This window comes from Paralichthys olivaceus, chromosome 8 (assembly GCF_024713975.1).
Source record: "Paralichthys olivaceus isolate ysfri-2021 chromosome 8, ASM2471397v2, whole genome shotgun sequence".
In the NCBI taxonomy this organism is placed as follows: domain Eukaryota; kingdom Metazoa; phylum Chordata; class Actinopteri; order Pleuronectiformes; family Paralichthyidae; genus Paralichthys; species Paralichthys olivaceus.
Window position 1 is genome coordinate 3,272,128 of NC_091100.1, and position 21,534 is coordinate 3,293,661.

Here is a 21,534-nt window from a genome sequence, read left to right on the forward strand (position 1 = left end):
AAAGAAACGAACTTCGGGCGCCCCTCCCCTTTGCTGGTGCCCTGTGTTAACTGGATTCTGGTGCGTGCGTGCGTCACGTGACTGGACTCTCCGTCTTCAAGTCGAGAAGCTTTTACGAGCTTTGTTCTGTCTTTTTTCTCTGTGGGTGACACATATATGTTAGTCAGTGTGTGTGTGCGTGCATGAGTGTGTACATGTGTCTACCGTCTACCAATGTGTGTGTCTGTGTGTTTGTTCTCCTCTCTGAAGTTCCTGTGATGAGGAAACAGTGAAATCCAATGTTCACACACTGACACACACACACAACGCACATTTGTTCTGCACATTCACAGATGTCATGGTGCAGATGCAGTCAGTCGTATTTCTCCGGCTCTCCGGTGTCGTATCGTGATTATATTTTGAATATGAAGCTCACACTGGCTCAAATATGATTAATATTCCAGGAGAGTGGATATAAACCCCACTTAAAACATGACGGTCAGGTTTCCAGCTTCTTCTCATCCGTGATGACTTATGAGCCGCCTCATTAGAATGAGAGCCACAGTATTATTTTCACCATAATGGCTTTATTATCCCATTCTCTCTCCTATTAACCCATCAAAGTATATATCAAAGCTTACACAATACTGCAGCTGTTGACAGGTTGATCTAATATAACACAAACCTCAGGAGAAGCTCAAACCCTTTTTCGGATACAGTCTTTTTTTCTCCTTCCTGTCAGAGGTGCCATTTGTTTCACTAACTTATTAGATGGAATTTGCATATTTGTCAAAACAAGCGCCGCCAATTTTTGTGATAATAAAGTGACAGGTTGGATTTCCCGTTTCCCTGATTTGGAAGTGGCGAGGCTGTGATCAGGATCCTGCATACATTAGTCTAGATACAATCTTGCCGCAGTGTTCGTATAAACAAGAGAGAGGGAAAGGACAACATGATCTGATGCTTAAAAGACACCATCAACCCTGTTGGATTCCCTGTCAGTCCTGCCTGACAGAAATTAATATCCCTGACTCTCACTCTGTGTATTTTGGCTCCACAACAGAGCAGGTTTTTATTGAGGTTTGCCCTTGTAGTAAATTTCAAAAGGTTATTCTGTTTGATGGAACCACTGTACCATGCAAACCCCTAAGCTGTCACTTTTTCTCTGAAAAGATGCTCCTTGCTCCGATTAATACAGAATGGATCGAGCCTGCGTTCCTTCTTTATTCATACTTCTCTTAGAAAAGTGCTCACAATGGCCCAAGTACTTCAGCGACAGAGAAATGTTCCGCGCGTACTTCTAGCCGCAGATTTTAAAGATGGTATTTTACAATAGCGAAGCGATTTTGTATTTTTCTCCGATGCTGCTGATGCTGCTACAACTTTAACCCTCATTAAACTTCTAATTAATGCAGATATGGTTTTGCATATAGAAACGTATAAATCTTTGAACTCGTCTTTAATGCAGCGCTACCTTTTTGTATTTAAAAGCGTCACGTGACGCGAACATACATATTCATGAAACATGAATCTATAAAGTGGAATCCACCTATTTTACATAGCTCAAAAACACACCAGCCTTATCTGCAGCGGTGGAAATATTTTCCCAGAAATGGAAACAAACCTGAAACAGGAGGAGACAGCAGTTTCCCAGAATAGACCGCGACACTGTTTCTGCTGTATGTATTCAGCCATGGCAATGCACTGTGACAAGGGCATTACCTGCTGCATCGAGAGGATTTTTCAAACACAAAAATATGTATTTGTCTTGTCGCTACTGATAGTGAGGAACATGGCAATCTGCAGTGACGACGGAGGGTTCGTTTGCAAAGCGCAGAGGTGCTTCTTGTGTTTAAATGTGTGCTTTTATATTTAATTATGTGTGTTTGCTGAGGGAGCGAGGGGAAACCCACTGCAGGGATGTTTGGTATTTTTGCAGCCGCTGCATGTGAGGGAGACAGGGACCTTTTATTTACTCTTTACTCAATGTGAGTGCTGCTGGTTTTAAAAGAGCACGGGCCTGTTTCCAAGTCTTTGTGAAAACAGATGATTAATGTACCGTTCTCTAATCCATCGTCCAACAACAATATTTATGTGCGTCGAGTCTGATTCCTCTCCTGCAGATTAGACGACGTAAAGTCCCACCTGTTTGAACTGCAGTGTAATTATCATAGTTCTCCGCCGCAGGGTGCATGTAAAACAGCACTCAGACGATTCTCTTCATGCGTCTTGACTTCCTGTCGCAATATTTGAGTTTATGCATGAATCCTCCGTGGGCCTGTGCCCTGTCTGACCTAAAAACAGACGTGTTATTTTAGTTTCCTTCCTTGACTCTTTCTGTTAGAATAATGACAACATGAATCTGTGAATATTTAAAGCATTTAATGTATATATACATATATATATATATATTAGATAAAGAAATTATACAACGGCTCACGAGTGAAGTACTTCTCTGTATATGGGACATTGGAATAATGTGGATGTGAAAGATAGAAATATTCAGTTTTCATGTTGCATTACCCAACAAGCCACGTTAGACACAAACACAATGCGTAGAAAGAAGAAGTGTTGTCTTTTTGGGCGACTGCTGTCCCTCTTGTGATTTGCCCGATTATCGCCGTCTCAATAACAACCTCGCCTTCTGAAAACTGTTTTCCTGGAGCGAGTGTGTTCTTAATCCCACATCGCTGTGTGTGATAGCGATTCATTTACTCCGCTCTCCAGCTTCACTTTAGCGAGTGTGTAAATGTTTCAGCGAAGGATCGGTTTGCGTATGCAGAGTACCGGTGGTGAGTAAGAGAGCGAGGGCAGCCTCGTTTCACAGTGGCTTGTCTTTCAGGCGAATATCTGTGGAGAAATCAATGCAGAACGTTGATGGGAGAGATATGTGGCCTCTGACTCTTCCCCCTCCTACACACAAATAGACAAACACGCACACACACACACACTCAGGCATGCATGCACTCACAGTGGGTGAAGACAGCATTGATTTGAAGAGGATACTCTTGCAGTGATTACAGAGTGCTTAACTTGTTATTTCAAATGTATCTGCTCTCGTGCACACACAAACACTCTAACAGATGCAAAACAAAAGCAAATAACAGCTTCCTGCTCTCTGTCCCCCCCCCCCCCCCCCCCCCCCCCCCATGTGTATCAGGCACATGATGCATGTGTGGAACGAAGGGCGAGACTTATCGTTCACTCCAGATGGTTACCAGGCCAACCCCAAATTGGTTGTCATCGTGCTGAATAGCGAAAGGACGTGGGAGAAGGTAACAAATTGATACAATCTATTTGCAAAGAAGCAAGGAAATTAAAAAGTCAAAACACTTTAATTAAGATGGCCGCCCTTGATTTTGTGTGTGTGTGTGTGTGTGTGTGCGTGCAGATGGGCCGCTGGGAAAATGGGACTCTGTCGTTGATGTTCCCCGTGTGGCCGCGGTACAACTGCCACGGGGACGAGGACGCAGATGAAAACCATCTGTCCATCGTCACCCTGGAGGAGAAACCTTTCGTCATCGTGGACAACGTGGACATCCTCACCGGCACCTGCATGAGAAACTCCGTGCCCTGCCGCAAACACGTCAAAGAGTAAGTACCCGCGCACAAACACACCCACGTTCAACTTCCTGCCCACCGCTCGTGAAATCGAGAGCCATTTGAAAACGCTCTCTCCCTGAACCGGAGCTGCTGCAGATATTTGTTGTTCAGAAATCTCTGCCGGACAGAGGTGACCCGAGCCCGGGTTAGAGGGACAACGGCATCGTCCTGTCGTGTTGTGTGAGACGATTATTTTCTAAACTTGTGTAAAAGATTCTGTCGGCGAGGTTTTCAAAAACTCCTGTAGTCTCAACTTTGACTGGGTTTTTTCTGTCGCCTCTCAGGACGCTCAATCTGTCTGAGGACATAATCGTCAATCGGCTGCCCTCTTGCTTGTCCACTTTGGTTCTCCACAGATCTATACTGGGCCCACTCATTTTTACTTTATATAACAATGACTCATCGTGTGTTTGTCGTCGAATCTAATTCTATGCGGCCGTAACGTACAGTGTGTACACGGCAGCGCTGAAACTCCAGTTTGAAACTGTATTCGACGAATAACTCTTTTGTTTATTGAGACGTTCGTGTTTTTATCCTGAAAAAATCACACGTGTAAATGTAACTCAATGCAGATTCAGACCCGTTTTTTTGTGTCACGACATTAAAACTTCTGTCACTGTGTTACACAACTAGTTCTGTCCGCATTAATAATGTATTGCTCTGTGTTGGTGTCAGCTTGCTAATGTCAGTCTGTCTGTGAAACTTGATGTTAGTTGTTGTGTCTGCTGCCACTGTGACTGCGTGTGTCGCCCATCGTGGTCATTTTCTCATCGTCTCATTAATTCAGTGTGAGTTTGTGTTTGTTTTATATGAACATGAGTGTGCTACTTGCAATTATTAATTCATATCGCTGCTCATTGTCCTCCCCTCCTTGTTGTTTAATTTCTAGATTTGTGCAGAAGCAGTAAATTCGTAAGGATTTGAGTCTTGTTCTCAACTTAACACCAATGAGGAGATTTCTGGAAATAGCAGATAGATTGGGGGAAGCGAACAGGTTTTGCATTTTCTCTCACTTGAACATATATGGCTGACAAATATTTGAGTTTTCATCTTAATCCCCGAGCCACATTGAATTTGCAGATGCCTAATTAAATCTGAGCAACTATAATAAAAGTATTCTGCGATGATGATTAAAACTTCTGGCATTTCTTTACGGCTCGTTTTGTTTTCCATCTGAAGGTCTTTTGACTCCCTCTGCCACATTTACAGTCTGAATGTGCAGCCATGTGTCAGCCTGATGGAAAATAAAACAATGTTTAATATGTGCCTCATCTTTTCTCATCTCCCCTCCGGCCTAATGCATCAGTCCAGCCTTGAAAAGATTCTGTTCGGCCGATCGCTGCAGACCGGCCTCGTCTTCAACCTCCCCAGGTTCCTCCTTTGTTGCCTCCCCGTGCTCCGCACCTCTCTCCCTCCTGGCTGCCGGTGGCTGTGCACATCAAATCCTAAATTCTTTTCGTATCATTCAAGTCTCTTCTGGGACCCGCGTGTCCATATTCTCCAGCCTGTGCTCCACTACAACCGTCCACTTAGCTCTCTGCTCCCCGCGGCAGCTACGTCGTCACTTCACTCGGCCTTGACTCCTCTTTCTCCTGCTCCTCAATAGAGAAACGTCCTTCCCTCTCCAGGCGGGATAGAAGAATTAGTCCATATCAAATCTATTGAGAGTTTCCATTTCCCGTATCCTAATTCTGCAGCTGCTGCTTAACAAACATCCCTCGTACCTGTTCACATGGATTATTCTCTCCTTATTTTTAGCATCTTTACTTAATGTGATCTCAGGAATTTGTCTTTATCTGTTATCTGTGCACTAAGTCGCTCCAGATTAAAGTATCAGACAATGTTTAACAAATTCATGCCCCTTCATCTTAATGTTTTTTCGAGTCTATGGTTTGTTTTTCACCTCACCACTCACGACATTACACGTGAACACTTTCTTTACTGCAGCGATAGCAGTGGGCTGAATTTATCCTTTGTGACAAACGCACTGTTTCTAACTTTAACAGATTTAAATTCACGTCACAGTCAAACTAATCACGAGTTTAATAATTTAACTGCAAATTAAGGGTTTTTCTATGGATTCAGTTAAGTTTAATTTCTAACTCTCATCGTTAAGTTTCAGATGAGATCAGTACTTTTCTACAAACAAAATATTTTCCAGCCGTGAGCTTCAGAGGTTTCTGTTCGTTCTCAAAAAGGTCTCAAATGGAATAATTAGATTTTTAGGCCTTAAGTCTTAAATATAAAGATTAATATGTACTAGGTCTTGAATATCTTAATTAGGTTAACATCCATTCAAATGACGACTTGGCTGTGAGTGTTAATTCCGTTTCGAGGGTTGTTCTCTACTCGGCTGCTTCCCCTCATCTACAATTTTTTTGCGGAAGTGTAATTAATTCTGGGATATTCCTTCATATTTGTCGTACTTGACATTCGTCTTAAATTTAATTCGTCACGGTTTTAAAAAGTCTCAAATTTTAACTGCAGAAATCTGCTGGAACTTTCAAAATCAACACATCAAACACGACTGTGGGGTTTCTCTGTTTGTAGAAAAGCTTAAAAGGAATTATTGTGGTGGCTGAAATGTGTGGCAGCCCTCTCAAGTGTGTAAACAACAGAAATATTTCTCAAATAGTCGCTGACAGAAAAACTTTCTCAAAGAATGTTCTCTTGAATTCTTTGACATCTTCGGGGTTTTGCTCCAATTATCTGTGATGTATGGACGCCTCGATAAAAGACTCTGCATGACAGGACGAAGCAGCTTCTTTCTTAGTCTCCCCGCTAATTTCTACCACTGAGCTCAGCCAGAGTACGTGAATATTAATCATCATTTCCACAGGTTTATTTGTCACTGGCTCAGAACTGTATCGGTATTGTGCTTCTGATTGATCACTGGCCTTTACACGGACCAGGAGCCTAACCGAAATCCATTATTTCTAAAGTATTCTACTCACGACTGCCTGCGTTATTGACGTATAGTCGATGGATGTCAATATTGCAACTTCAACGATGGGAAATTCTTGACATTTTTCAGGATAATCGTGAGAATAAGAAAGGGGATGATAGAATGTCGACTCTTCTTTTAATCAAGGTGAATTCCACTGAATTTAAAGCTTCTCTGTCAGACGGACTCCGAGAGAAAGGGATGCAACGCCCTCGTTATCGTGACAATGCACAGTTTCAGACACGGACAATTAGGCAACTGAATCACTGCACATTCAGAGTTCGACTCGTGACCTGACCCGAGAGCTGCTCAGCCTTTCTCAGGCCACGATGACAAGTCTCTCCTCGGCTTTCGTTTCCACACCCGACCGTACGTGCGTCCGTACGTGGGTTCACACACGAGCGCTCCATTTACTCAATCTCTACTCCCACTTTATTTGTGTATGTTTGCTGATACAAATGCATGACGTGAATCAAACAGATGTACCGTGTGATACCTCAGGGAGTCTGTCAATGTGTGTGTGTGTGTGTGTGTACATAGTAACATAAGGACACAGTGAAGGGCTCAGCTGGGAAGAGCTTATGCATACAGAATGTGTGCATTAGAGCACCTGGGGCACACACTATTGTTTGCTCTCTTTCTCTTCCTCTCTCTCTCACACACACACACACACACACACACACACACACACACGATGCGGTGCCACAGATACAGTTGACTGCTGTTTAAAGATCTCTTAACGCTTTGATGTGTCAGTTCTTTGACGGTCGCTCTCTGTGTTCTCCTCGTGTTGGATTCTTTCGTTCTGTGTGAACTTCTGAGTTTGAGTCAGCTGAAATGGCAAGTGAAGGGAAAAGGTCACAGAGAGCGACCGCTCCAATCAATATGTGCTTCATCAAAGATGGCCGACGCGGGGGAATTAGTTTTTATGGAAATGCTTTTGGAAATGTTGCTGGTAGCGGTTTAATAGATCACGAGGATTATTGGAGTCTAGGATTCAATTTAGTTCACTGCTCCGGAGTCCTCGTGGACGGGCTGTCAGAAAAGTTTACTGAAGCCTCCGTTTCCATCCTGTGCATCCTGTCTGTACAACTGCGGTGTGTGTGTGTGTGTGTGTGTGTGTGTGTGTGTGTGTGTGTGTAGGTTTGCTCTGAGGTTTGGAAAAGTAGCTCCTCACAGACAGGAGGAGAACCACACCGCAGAGGAAGGGAGAAAAGGACAGAGTAGAGGAACGAGGAGAGAGACGAGGGGAAGGACAGCTGATATTTTAATCATGCGGGTTGGTTGTTCTGCAGAGCCCGGCTCTATTTAAAGCCCAGCAGCATCTGCTCAGTACCCCTGTGTTTTCATCTGGTTTGGTTAGCTGGCACTGAGGGAAACACACACACACACACACACACACACACACACACACACACACACACACACACACACACACACACACACACACACACACTGTACATGCTCTGTCTGCCCTTCAGCAGTATTTACGGTTACTCTGTACTGTTGTAATTTTCAGTTTTACAGTTTGATGGAACCACCAGATGTGGAATGAGCAGGCAGGCAAGAGTACAGTTACAATCTCGCTCCACACGTACGCTTGTATAACAGTGACATGTCCTCTGTGATAAAAAAAAAAGATATATGACCTAATATTGTTTGTGCATGTGTGTGTTTGTGTGTGTGTGTGTGTGTGTGTTTGTGTGTTTCAGTAACAGCACGTTAGGAGGCTCCTACATTAAGCAGTGCTGCAAGGGCTTCTGCATCGACATCCTGAAGAAGATAGCGAGGAACGTCAAGTTTACGTACGACCTCTACCTGGTCACGAACGGAAAACACGGCAAGAAGATCAACAACGTGTGGAACGGCATGGTTGGAGAGGTACTGCCCCCCCCCCCTATTCGGAAATAAAGTTCATTTTCCACAGTTTGTGTCGTGACACTCATGTATTTACATTTATAAGACGGGTCGGGCTGCTCTCTTGCTGCCCTCTCGTCTCTCCACCGCCAGCGCAATGCATGATGGTATATGTTGCTTGGTTCATTACCATTGGTTGTACAATACTTTTCAGGATGCATTGCAGGAAACAATGAGTGCGCTATATATATATCACTAAACATTTGGACTCCAGCATCAAGAAAAGCCTGCGGTATTTCCCGAAACGATTCCTTTTGCATTACTTATAATTTACAGTGGCGCATAAACTGTATCAGCCCGGCATCACCGCAACTATTCACACTCGCTCTCAGTTCCTTTTTCGATTTCCGAGCGTGCGCATCAGTCACTTGTTCTTTTATAGAAAATACACTATCCACTTTCAACAGGCCTCTCCACATCCGCAGCAGCAGCAGCAGCAGCAGCAGCAGCCATACTGGTTGTGTAGCGCTGAAGCATCTTGCGAGCAATCAGACCTGCCTCATTTTAGATAAATGAAAGTGTCACGACGAGTTTCAGGAAAGATGGAAATACGTCTGAATGCGAGAGAGAGAGAGAGAGAGAGAGAGAGAGAGAGAGACCAGACTCATCAGCATAAGAGAAGAAACATGAGCTCAGTGATTGCTGTGCTTTCCAGGATAATGTGTTGGATGCAATTCATTTGCAAAATGCCACCTCGGTATTTTTACTTTATCGCTTGTTCCTCTCTACAGTTTAACGCTTCATGAAGTTATTATAACATTTAATGCTGAAGGCCGGTGTGGTGCTATATTTTTTTATCATCCCTACTCTGTCGTAGACTCTCAGACGTAAGGGTCACAAACACAGACGGAGTATTGTCGATCCACCAGCTTCAGTGCATCTTTTCTGTAAATGTCTGAAAATTCTCCTGAAGGGATGAAAATCATTCCTCCGAAAGACTTTCCTTTATTTACTGTTTTGATGATGCTGCTGACAATCCTCCGCAAATGTTCATGTTGAGGATCTGGTGACTACGAAAAGCCACATGATTCACGTCGTTCTCATTAAACCGCTCAGTGACCCCTCGCGCCCTGTGAATAGTTCATTGTCATGTGGTTCTAGACTCATTTCTCAGATCACCCGACTGTAAACAATTACATTTTTGAAAAGGCTGAATAATTTCCTTTAACTGCAGAAGGGTTCTTTCTTTTGCAAAGGTTACTTAAACAGAATTAAATTAGTTGTTTGTGTTCCGGTGCATATTTAACGTGTTAACTTTGCCAACGAGGTTCTGGTTTCATCCCTGTTCATTGGTTTGTTTGTGAACAAGATTACACAAAAACTATGGAATAGATTTCCACAATACTTGGTGGAGGGACGGGATATGAGCAAAGCAATAACCCGTTCGATTTTAACACGAATCAGAACAAAACATAGACATTTTTATTCACCTTAACAACTAATTTGTTGCAGCCTGATTTGCTTTAAGCAGACTTTTCTGAGATATTCTACATTTTTATAGTTTTTTATTTTCCACATTTGTATTTGTGGAGTTAGGGGCATAGAAGAATAAGACATGTAGGGCTTTCATAGACAGACATTACTTTAAATTCATTGGTATTTTTTACTTTTCATGAAACTTATTGGCTTCAATAAATGTGGACAGATTTCTCGTTTAAAGCTACAAACTGTAATCTGTGTGTCACCCTGTACAGGTCGATTCAGGACCGAAGGGCAATGAACATTTTAAACTGAATCATGGATCTTAAAATTCATATTGTGATAATGTTCTCTGATGCTGCATAATGTTTGTCTATTTTGTCGTCATTAAATCACTCATAAATTTGTTTATACGCTCATTAAAGTTTCTCATTGCGGCTTTGAAATACCATGATACCTCGGCTTACTTGATTATTGTTTATCTTTGCTGGAATTAATTTATTCAGTCTCAGATTTAATTAAAACAAAGTGCTGCTCATTGCGAAAAATCCTTAAAAGATTGAAGCGGGAACGTTAAAGGTACCCGACACAGATCCATAGATGGTGATCGTGTTTACGGGAGCCGACGACTGGAGGCCTTTAGACAATTTAATCTGAAAAAACATAACATTTTACCAGGTAGTAAAAATGCCTGCTTTATGAGGAGAATCTCCGTCTGTCAGAATACATTCACACTCGTGCAGACGTGGTGGCACGACGAAAGCGACAGCTGCATTTTTTACTTTTCATCTGATACGGGTGGAAATGCCCTCCAACCACGGATGACATTCTGCTCATCCCCTCAGCCACTGAGCTATTTCAGGTCCAATATAAAAAAGCAGGGACATATCAAAGACAGAGTTGTATGGTTGATGAGTCATGTGCTCAATGTGACTATTGTTCTCTCGGTCCTCCAGGTGGTGTACAAGAAGGCAGTGATGGCAGTGGGTTCGTTGACCATCAATGAGGAGAGGTCGGAGGTCATTGACTTCTCCGTGCCCTTTGTGGAGACTGGCATCAGTGTCATGGTGTCTCGTAGCAATGGGACCGTCTCCCCCTCCGCCTTCCTCGGTAAATATCCCTTTGTCTTTTCTCGCTCATAGACTGTGTGTGAATGGACGACGTGTCTCTACTTCCTCCCACCACCCAGAAGTGATGCCAAAAATATTGAGGGTACAAACGCTGCCATCTGGCACCGAAGGCATCGCTCGGAGCCAGAGTCCATTATCTATTCCGCGTGTCCTCTCTAGGGTCAGAGCTGGAGCCGATCCCAGCCGACATGGGGCGAGAGGCGGGAGACACCTTGGACAGGTCACCAGTCCATCACAGGACCGACACACAGAGACAATAAACCATTAACACTCACCTACGGTCAATTTAGAGTCTCCAATACATCCGATGTCCAATCAGCTTAGTAAGACGTCTGTTGTGATGCTTCACTTTGGTCCATTTCTCGTCCAATAACATGGAGGAGGCGGGGTTTATGACCTATACTGCAGCCAGCCATCGGGGGGCGACCAAGACACTTTGAGGAGCCGTCACGTCGTCCATCGTTATGTACAATCTGTGTTTGCAAATATGAATCCCCCCCCCTCTTCTTTATCTCTGCCGGTCCCCCGGCGAGCCGACTACGAGGGGCAGCTAAATAAAAGGGAGGTGGGAAACCCAGTGGATAAAGTGGAATACTTGACTCAGACAGTAAATTCTGGCCAAATTCCACTTGTACTCTGACTTTATCTGGGCCTCAACACCCTGAGCACATTAATATTTCCACCAGAGCCGAGGAAGTGGAGCGTGCCAGCTGTTTTTTGAAAAGTCAGCGCAGACAAAGCAGTCTTGATATTTGCCTCCTCTCCTCCCTTCTCCTCCCTTCTCCTCCAGTTGTTCAGATGACTACAAACAAAAGCGCTCCTCGGCGCTCGCCTAATGTCTTGTATTGTCAGTGGAGCGATGCAGGGAGCGGGGGGGGGGGGGTGTATTGGACCATGCGTGTGTTGGTCCCTGTGTGTCAAGCCATGTGTCAGTGTGCATGTGTGCAAGAGGGGGGAAAAAAAGTGAGTGATACTGCACGAATGTATTAGAGCATTTGTGTATTGAATCAAGGATGTGTGGAGAATGAATATGCTTTGGCTCTATGTATGTTAAGTGTGTGTGTGTGTGTGTGTGTCTGTGTGTGTCTGTCTGTGTGTGTCTGTGTTGAGCCTGGGCCAGGGTATCAGTGACGGTTCAGTATCTCTCACACTCATATTAGAGGCACCTCAGCGCACAATCGCTCAGGGTTGGCTAACCCTGGTAGTCACATACTTTCACACACACGCACACACACACACACACACACATACATACACACATACATATACACACACATACACACATACATATACACACACAACACATTTGTCTGGGTTCAGTGTCTCTGATACTCATCCCGCTCTCTGAACTCCTGCCCTGCTTCACACCAAACACATGCGGACACGTGCACAGATCACACGCAAGTAGATCACACACACATGCCCACAGCGGGGCACATCAGATCACTCAAAATCGCTCTCCCTCTTTCCTCCTCTCCCCTCTCCCTCAGCCCTCTCCCCCTGCTCCAGGCTTCTCCCTCTCTCAGCCCTCATCCAAGGGAATAATGAGAAATATGGAAATGTGCTCCGTCAAACTCTCTGTGACTAACTCCCCCTCTCCTCCTTTCCTCCTCGCCCTCCTCTCTCACTCCATCTGTCTCCCCCCCTCTCCATGTCTTCTCTATCATCTCCTCCTCACTTTACCCCCCCAACTCATCCCCGACCTCCCCCCTTCTTCACCTCTCTTATTTCTGAGCCACAGTCTGTCTGTTCCGTGCCTCACTTTATGTGCATCTCCTGCTCCTCCACAGCGTCTCTCTCTCCATCTCATGTACTCGATTTTAACTCCCCTTCCTCTTCTCTCTCGTTCTCCCTCCACCTCCTCCTCTCAGAGCCCTTCAGCGCGTCGGTCTGGGTGATGATGTTTGTGATGCTGCTCATCGTCACAGCCATCGCCGTCTTCCTCTTTGAGTTTGTCAGTCCGCTGGGCTTCAACCGCAACTTGGCCCAAGGCAAAGGTAGGCTTCCACTCACAGCATCAGGAATATCCAGCGAATCGTTTCCCCCCCAGTGCAAACAGCACAAATCCAAATTTGCCCAGGAGCGAAACAAGTGACCTGTTATTACTCAGACTTTAGACCGTTGGGTGAATGTGTCAGAGCATTAACGGTTCTCCGTCCCACAGCGAGTTACCAACGCTGTAATCCGAGGCATCATCAGAATCAAAAACCTGCAGCGGGGACGCTGGCAGAGAATTAAAATTATTGTTGTGTTCACCCCAAATTCAGCGGAGCTCAAGGCCCGTCTGAGCGTAGACAAAATATTTTTGCTTGAATTTCCCTCTCAGCACTTTTAAACACGGTTCAGTAAATCAGTGCAATGCGTTTAGTTTACTTTTTACCCTTTTCCATCTCGCACACTGACTGAACAACAAATGCCAACCGTGTAATTTTCTAACTGCATATTTCCTCGACAAATACTTTCACCTTTCATGAGTACGTCGCATCTCCGACGGAAAACAGTTCCGCATTCACGTTATTCACTTTCTGCCAGAGGGCTTACATGAGGACAGCGACACGACGACCGTGTCTGCAGGTTAATAAAAAAGCTGAAACGTGTGAGTGTAGTGTAGCATGAAGAGTGGGGGGGGGGGGGTGAGTGTGTGAGTGAAGTGGTGAGGCTACACAAAGATGCTGCGTTTGGGAACATCAGATACAAAGCAGAAAAGTCAGCGCTCAAAGTATTTGTAAACGCTCCATGACGAGCTCAAAGAGAAAACAGATTTCGACCATGAGTGAGGGTTAAAGGTTCAGTGTGTAGAATTTAGTGACATCTAGTGGTGAAGTGTCAAGTTGCAGGTGTCACCCTCCCCCGTAACTGGAACCTAAATCCTCTCTCTTCCTCTCTCAGACCCACACGGTCCGTCGTTCACCATCGGTAAGGCCGTGTGGCTGCTGTGGGGTCTGGTGTTCAACAACTCTGTGCCCGTGCAGAACCCGAAGGGCACCACCAGTAAGTTCATCGTGTCGGTGTGGGCCTTCTTCGCCGTCATCTTCCTGGCCTCCTACACTGCCAACCTGGCTGCCTTCATGATCCAGGAGGAGTTTGTGGACCAAGTCACTGGACTGTCGGACAAGAAGGTGGGACTCAACACACCCACACACACACACACACATGCATATAAACACACGCTCATGAGCACACGCACGTATGGAGAAGGAACTAAATGCATTCACAGTTGGAGTTGCTCTTGTAATGGATGCCAGCCCTGAGGCCAGACCCGACTCTCCAGGGAGCACCTCTGGGCTTCAACAGCCCAAACCCTCTGGCCGTAGCTGTCACCACACTAACACTGCCAGCACAGCAGAGCCACAGGCACACACACACACACACAAACACACACAAATACAAACACACGGTCTTTGATCTATGCAGTGTGTGTGTGAGTGTGTGTGTCTGTTAGTGAGTGTGAGTGTGTAGTTTTCAGAGGCTGGCAGTGTCAGCAGAACCCCGGCCAGTCTTACGCTAGACTGGACACACAATGATGATGACTGATGAGTCCACTCCCTCCTCCTTTCTCCTCCGTCTCTTCTTGTCACCCTTAACTCTTCCTCCCCTCTCCTCACCTCCTCACCCTCTGCGTGTCTCTCCTTCACTTTCTCATTTTTGCTGTCTTTAGCTCGGACTCCCTTTCATCCGCTCCATGTTGACTCTTTTTGTTCTTGCTGTCTTCCATCGCCCTGCGCACCAGCATAGCCAGGAGCAGGGTATTGTTTTCACCTCCATCTTTGTGTGTGTGTGTGTGTGTGTGTGTGTGTGTGTGTGTGTGTGTGTGCAAAATAACAAAGAGCTTGATGTGAATATTACTTCCTATAGGATTATAGACATGACCTAAAGTTCACATACCATCTGTTAAAAATCTTCATCAAGTCTGAAAAAAAGTCATATAATTTAGTAATAACTTGTTTTAACTTTTGCAACCAATAACATCAACTTTGTGATTTACAGCTTAACGAGATTAACCAGTCATTTGCCGTCATATGGTGTAAATGACGCCATGACGACATTACCATGAAATGTCTTCATACATACAACACGTGGAGGCTATGCATCGCACCTCAGATGCGTTTCATTCCTTCTCTTTGTACTTTTTTCTTCTTTTCCTGTCTCCCCTTCTCACTTTTTACTTTTAACAATCTCTCTCTCTTTTCCTTCCCCCCCCCTGCAGTTCCAGAGTCCATACTCCTACTCCCCTCCATTTCGCTTCGGGACCGTTCCGAACGGCAGCACTGAGCGCAACATCAGGAAGAACTATCCAGATATGCATCAGTACATGACCAAATATCATCAGACCGGCGTCCAGGATGCACTGATCAGCCTCAAGACCGGGTAAACTGTAAACCTGTCAGGCAGACTCCTGTCAGGCTGATTTTTATTATATCTGAGAGGGTAATTCTGTTTGCAGACAGCATGTACGCTTAAGAACATGTGAAAACAAACAAAAAAAGGCATTGCATCAGACAGAAAATCCAGCCCCATGGGGCCCAGCACTAGCTCATGCTAAAATGCTGCAGAAACTGTGTTGAGAGTTTCTGTCACTGACGGTAAAATGCAGATGTTGTCTGCGAGTGCTCATTATACAGTCGTGTTGCTGCCGGAAAAAAGGGAGCTGCCAAAACAGAGAGGCTGTAATTTGTTCTGGAGTTTGCTACCTTTATTCTCCGTGCTGCACACACACTAATGGAGGGATGTCTGCAGACTTTTTACTCCTTCATTAGTTTTGTGGGTTTTGATCTTTCAAGTTTTCTCTCCAAACATTATTTTACTTTTTGCTTTTTCCTTTTCTGCAATTGCTTTATTGATGCTGAATATTAAATGGATCTCTGAAAGGTTTGATGCTGTGTTCATGAAACGTCAACGATGTGTCTTCAAATTAATTCTTGGGTAAAAATGTATTCGACAAAATAAGAGGTGGAGCCCTTCAAAGCATTTTGATTAAGTAATAAAATACGTTTGAAAGTAGTATGCACGCAAAATACTACATAGGCTGCAATATATATATACAATATGTTGTTTTACAAATGTATGTGAATAATAACCAGGAACTCACTGCGCAGGAACAAAATCCAAACTATTGCAACACCAGATACTCCATGTATTCATTTAACATGTGCCCTTTGGTGTAAAGTGTAATTCAAAGTGCTTTATAATTATGCATACGCATCTACAGGCGGGGGGGGGGGGGGGTTGACTCACACCAGGGGCGTGTTCACTGTGTTATATAAAGCCATGTTTCTGCTCATAATGATGTTAGATCTACTGTTATATATATATATACCGGCCGATCCCATCAGGTCCTGGTCACATTGTGTTTGGTTAAGAGCCATACATCAAGTCTTTTTGCTGAGCTCGGATGTATCTGGAGGATGTATCTGAGGGGATTGGCTTGAATTCACCCTGTCGCATCAGAATAATGACAGAATCTGTACAAGAGCATCGCTCTGCTGGAACAAAGACGTCCTCGTGTGCGAGAATATTTACTCTCGGAGCAAACACACTGGAGAGTACTCCGTCGTAGCCCGAGTCCAAATCTGATTTGCATGAAAAAAAATTCAACTTCAAGTAACCAGAGCGTTGTGAGTAATCCGAGTCGTGTTCGTGGATCTGAGAAGGACTGTTACGCTCACTGCACTGTATGTACACTATACTCACTGCGTGTGAACAACTGCAGAGGAATTCTACTTCATGCAAAGACCTTGATCACAAATGGTTAAAAACTGAAGAGTAAATATGACAGGTTTTAATTTAACAGGTGTTTTAATGGTTGTAACTCCCTGGAGTTATTTTTTAGAGCAGTATCCATCATCCCATCTCATTTGCTCATGAAACTTAAACACAGGGTTGAGCTTGCCCGTGAGTTTTGAACTGTCCAACCAAACTCACATTGGAGGATTTTCTTTATATGCATTCAGTTCTTCTGTGGTTCTTTAAAGGTGGACGCCACTGTTCTTGATATTAAGCCCAGACTTTGTGCTTCTCCTACAGAAAGCTGGACGCTTTCATCTACGACGCTGCCGTGTTGAACTACATGGCCGGCAGAGACGACGGCTGTAAGCTCGTGACCATCGGCAGCGGTTACATCTTCGCCACCACCGGTTACGGCATCGCTCTGCAGAAAGGATCCTACTGGAAGCGGCTGGTCGATCTGGCCATACTGGGCATCATCGGAGACGGTGAGACGCTCCGACACTTCTCTGCTCCGTCAGTCGCTCTGCACTGAAGTTTAAATCTTAATAGTAGGATTATAACGTTGTAGCCATTGCTCGGCTTTCGTGCCTCCTTCCCCCTCCCTCAACGCTCTCCCTCTCCCCTCCCTCTCTCTGTCAGAAAGCTATCAGTGGCCAGTCTTAACACACCATTTCATCATCATTACGCCGTATGTGTGTGTGTGTGCGTGCGTGTGTGTGTCCGTCCACCGTGTCCTGTTATGTTTACTCCTCCAGATTGTTCTGTATAATAAGCTGTGAGATGGTGCGAATGGAAGAAAGAGAATGAGCCAGACAGAAATCAAACTGCTGAAACCACTAAAGCGCCTCGCTTCACACCGGCCTTTCTATTCAGGGCAAACACCTGCGCACACACACACACACACACACACACACTCAATCTGATAATAATTCCTCCCATCTTTCCTTATCACTCCATCACTATCAATTCTTCCCCCTCCTCCTGAAACCCTTTTTTCTCCCTCCACCTCCTGTCCCCTTTCCATTACAATATATTTAACACTTCACCTCTCTGCCTTCCTCCCTTCTCCCTTCCATCTTCCCTCGTAATGATACACCCCTTTTTCCCCCACCCCACACCTCTACTTCCAATCTCCGCCCTCCGCCCTTTTCTCTCCTCCTCCTTTTATTCCTTGACCTTGTTCCTCACCCCTATCTTCCGCTGCCATCTTAAACCTCCCCCTTGCCCTTTCTCTCCCTCTCCCACAGGTGAGATGGAGGAGCTGGAGGCCCAGTGGCTGACGGGGATCTGCCACAATGAGAAGAACGAGGTGATGTCCAGCCAGTTGGACGTGGACAACATGGCGGGTGTTTTCTACATGCTGGCCACAGCCATGGGCCTCGCCATCCTCACCTTTATCTCTGAGCACCTTTTTTACTGGAGGCTGCGGTACTGCTTCACCGGCGTCTGCTCCGGAAGGCCGGGTCTGCTCTTCACTATCAGCAGGGTGAGGAAAACTGCAGGAGCATTTATCTGCAACTTCAGCTGCATATTTACAGCAGATGGTTGGAGTTTGATTCCTGTGGAGCTGCCTGTACTGAACCTGCTTTGCTTCACATGAAGGACTCTCAGGTGTTTGAATTTTGGAAATGTTGTCCTTCACTTAGAGACCAGTCTCGTTACTCACGAGTGCAACAGCTAATGTTCAGGATTGATTCAGACTGTGAGAGATCACAAGTTGTTGCAATTGGCAAAGTACCATTACCACCAACAATTATAAACATAAAGCCCGCATCGAAAAATTCCCCTTTGAGAAAACGTGCAATAAAACACAAAACCAAGCAATTTAAAAAGGTTGTCATCTGTTTAACAAGACATGTTCTGCAAATAAAAACACAAGACATGCAAATAGACACAACACAACCAAATACAGAAACACTCTGTAAGTATGCATGTAAGAATGCTGAGAGACCATGTCCATGCCCTGAAAGTAAAAACTAAGAAGTACAAATGAATGCAGCTAAGAGGGCGGGAGCTGAAGCTCAAGAAATCTGTCAAAACAGCAAAAATATCTGAGTACAGACGCAAAGTTTGAGCTCAAGCACAGCAAATCTAAGCACAAGCAGGATGAGTTTGAGTAAAAGCATTACAGAATCTAAATAATGCTCTTGAATAAAGACGGGAAAACAATCCTTAACATAAAAGTGATGAACAGAGCTGTGACGTTCTCACTGGACGATTTATGACTTTAGTGAAGTTTCTGAAGGTGTTGGAAAATGAGTTAAAATGTCAGCACCCAGCTGGCTTCCTCACTTTTCTATTACTTTGTATACTTGGTTGTGTATTTGTACTGTAACGGTCTGTTTGGTTGTGTCCTCACATCTATATGTGGTAGTGTTGTGAGTATTTGCATTAGTCGGAGCGCTCAGTGTCACCTCAGATTTCCTTTTAATTTCTTCTTACTGATGTTCTAACAGCGAAGCCGACCCGCAGACTGACATGAGGAGAAAGCGAGCTAACCACTCAGAGAGGCTCAACAAAGACAAGCTGAACCAAAACAACATTTGCAGATTGTTTTAATGCGGCTACGCACTCGAGCAGAAAAATAACAGAAAGAAAACCATCGGCACATTGTTGTGACTTTGAGCGTCGGCGAGCCTTTGTGCTGTTTAATATCATCGAGGCAGTAAAAGCATTTACTCTGTTTCTGTCTTGTTCCGTGCAAAAGCTGCATCTCAAACAAAGAGGGACATTTTTAATCCTTTAAGTCGTGAGAAGTAGTAAATGTTAAGATGCAGAGGGGATGTGTGTCTCTTACTCGCTCGCCCACAGACACAAGTCTGGTGTCAAGTTAAAAATGCTTCCACAGGTTTCAGGTGCAGTGAGTCGCGACTGGCTTGACCACACACTCGCAGACAGTTTGACACACACACACACCTAAATATACCCACGCAATACAGAAATGGGCACAACCAGACAGACCATTCTTCCATTATTCATATGTCATGTCTCTGTGTTAGGCAGGGCTTTTATTCCAGACGGGCAGCATTTCACACATTAAGCGTTTTACAAAAAGAGTGCGATGTGTGTTTGTGTGTGTGTGTGTGTGTCTCTGTCTCTCTCTCTCTCTCAGTGTTTGTGTGTGTGTGTGTGCCGTTAGAGCAGCGATGCTGGAGGTTAAGTGGCTCTCGGAAGAACATCTCCTTGCACTCAAAGGCCCCCCTCCAGTGACATCATTGCCTAAAGTTAATCTCAGGGTGCCTCTGAAAGCAGTTTATCTAAAAAAGTGGCAATTATCTCTTCTGGCCACATTAGAAAACAAAATGAGGTTAAGGTTTGCAAGTAAACGCACCGGAGGACGAGACGCAGAGGTTGCTGCCTGATTTACTCTCCAGAGAAATGAGCTTTCTTCACATTTAAACTCTCTCTCTCTCTCTCCTGAAGTCACGGGATTGAGAATAAAGCCTTCTATTTCTGTTATTTCCTCTCCTCACCTCAAATCTCCTCTCCTCCATCTCATCCTCTCCTCCTCTCATCAGGGTATATGGAGCTGTATCCACGGCGTTCATATCGACATGAAGAAGAAGGCCCCCGAACTGGGCTTCAGTCCTCAAGCCAACATGCTGCACCTGCTCAAGTCGGCCAAGTCCATGGCTCTGTCTTCTCCCAAACGCAACACGGTTCTCTTGCAGCCCAGCATCCTGGATATGATGTCAGGGAAAGGTACTGTAACACACTATACTTATAAATCTGCCTGTGGAAAGATTCCTCACACGTACAGAGGTCATCCTGTCTTTTCTTTACCTTCTCTGTGTGTGTGCAGGTAAAGGTGACTCCCTTCACCTTGTTGTGTAATCACATTGACTGTCCTGCTCTAGCTGGCCTCATGATTACAAACACATTAGGTGGTATACCCACCCAGCTAACTGGCTGAGCATCCATCCATTGTATCTGCTGTCTGAGGTGCATCTCTTCTTGTCTCCTAGGTAACTCACTCCATAGTCTGCCTCCGAAGGGTCCTGGTCTCTATAGCAACGCTGCCGGTCCACAGGGTTTCCTGTCATTGTCCGGGCGACACAAAAACCTCCTTAACAATGCTGCACCATTTCCTGTGCAACAGAAAGCCCCTGCTCTCCAGACCAGCCCCAACAAGCCTCAGCTGTCAATCGACACCGACACCAACGGTAAGGCCCGCCCTCCCGGGCCGGCCTGCGCCGCGTCGAAGCCTCGAGCACTGTGGAAGAAAAGTGTGGAGACGCTGAAGACGCAGCCCACTGTCGTGTCCCCTGGGTCCGGCTCAAGCCCAACCCCGGCCGCTGGAGCCGGGCCGCCGCCCATGAAGAGCCAGCGCTACCTTCCTGAAGAGCCGCCGCACTCGGACATCTCTGAGTGCTCCAGCCGGCCGCAGTCGCACAAAGATTCTGACTCCATGGCGGCGAGGGGCGGATTTAAACCTGTCAATCAGCTGAGGAAGAGGGGTGGGGGAGGAGGAGGCGGGGGCGGAGGATCCAAGATCTACTCCATTGACTCTGACCAGGGCAGCCTCCAGTCAGCTCCCCCCTACCAGCGAGACAGCCAGGGGGGAAGCGACGACCACAGTTACCCCCCTGACCTGTTTCCACCTGACAACACATACTCAGTCACTCACACACACTCCCACCAGGCGGACGCACCGATTTTGCAGCTGAGCGCCAGCCTGCTGCATCACAGTCACAGCGCTGAGGCCGACCTGCACTCCCTGAAGGACAAGAAATACAGCACCTACACACACAGCAGGTATCACACTCAGAAGAACACACACACACACACACACATGTTTCAGCTACTTTTAATGTC

The 21,534-nt window shown here is 45.4% G+C and overlaps 1 protein-coding gene across 5 annotated transcripts in view; it reads left to right on the forward strand.

Moving 5' to 3' along the window:
* The window catches only part of grin2ab (glutamate receptor, ionotropic, N-methyl D-aspartate 2A, b), a 98,867-nt gene that overhangs the window by 72,651 nt on the left and 4,682 nt on the right, over window positions 1–21,534 (forward strand). For all 5 annotated transcript variants that reach the window (XM_069529337.1, XM_069529340.1, XM_069529338.1 and 2 more), the window contains 11 exons: window positions 3,140–3,254; window positions 3,371–3,573; window positions 8,239–8,407; window positions 10,819–10,972; window positions 12,864–12,989; window positions 13,882–14,111; window positions 15,200–15,360; window positions 17,017–17,204; window positions 17,967–18,205; window positions 20,238–20,421; window positions 20,685–21,474. In XM_069529337.1, coding sequence (XP_069385438.1) covers window positions 3,140–3,254; window positions 3,371–3,573; window positions 8,239–8,407; window positions 10,819–10,972; window positions 12,864–12,989; window positions 13,882–14,111; window positions 15,200–15,360; window positions 17,017–17,204; window positions 17,967–18,205; window positions 20,238–20,421; window positions 20,685–21,474 — 2,559 coding nt within the window. The remainder of the gene's footprint in view (window positions 1–3,139; window positions 3,255–3,370; window positions 3,574–8,238; window positions 8,408–10,818; window positions 10,973–12,863; window positions 12,990–13,881; window positions 14,112–15,199; window positions 15,361–17,016; window positions 17,205–17,966; window positions 18,206–20,237; window positions 20,422–20,684; window positions 21,475–21,534) is intronic.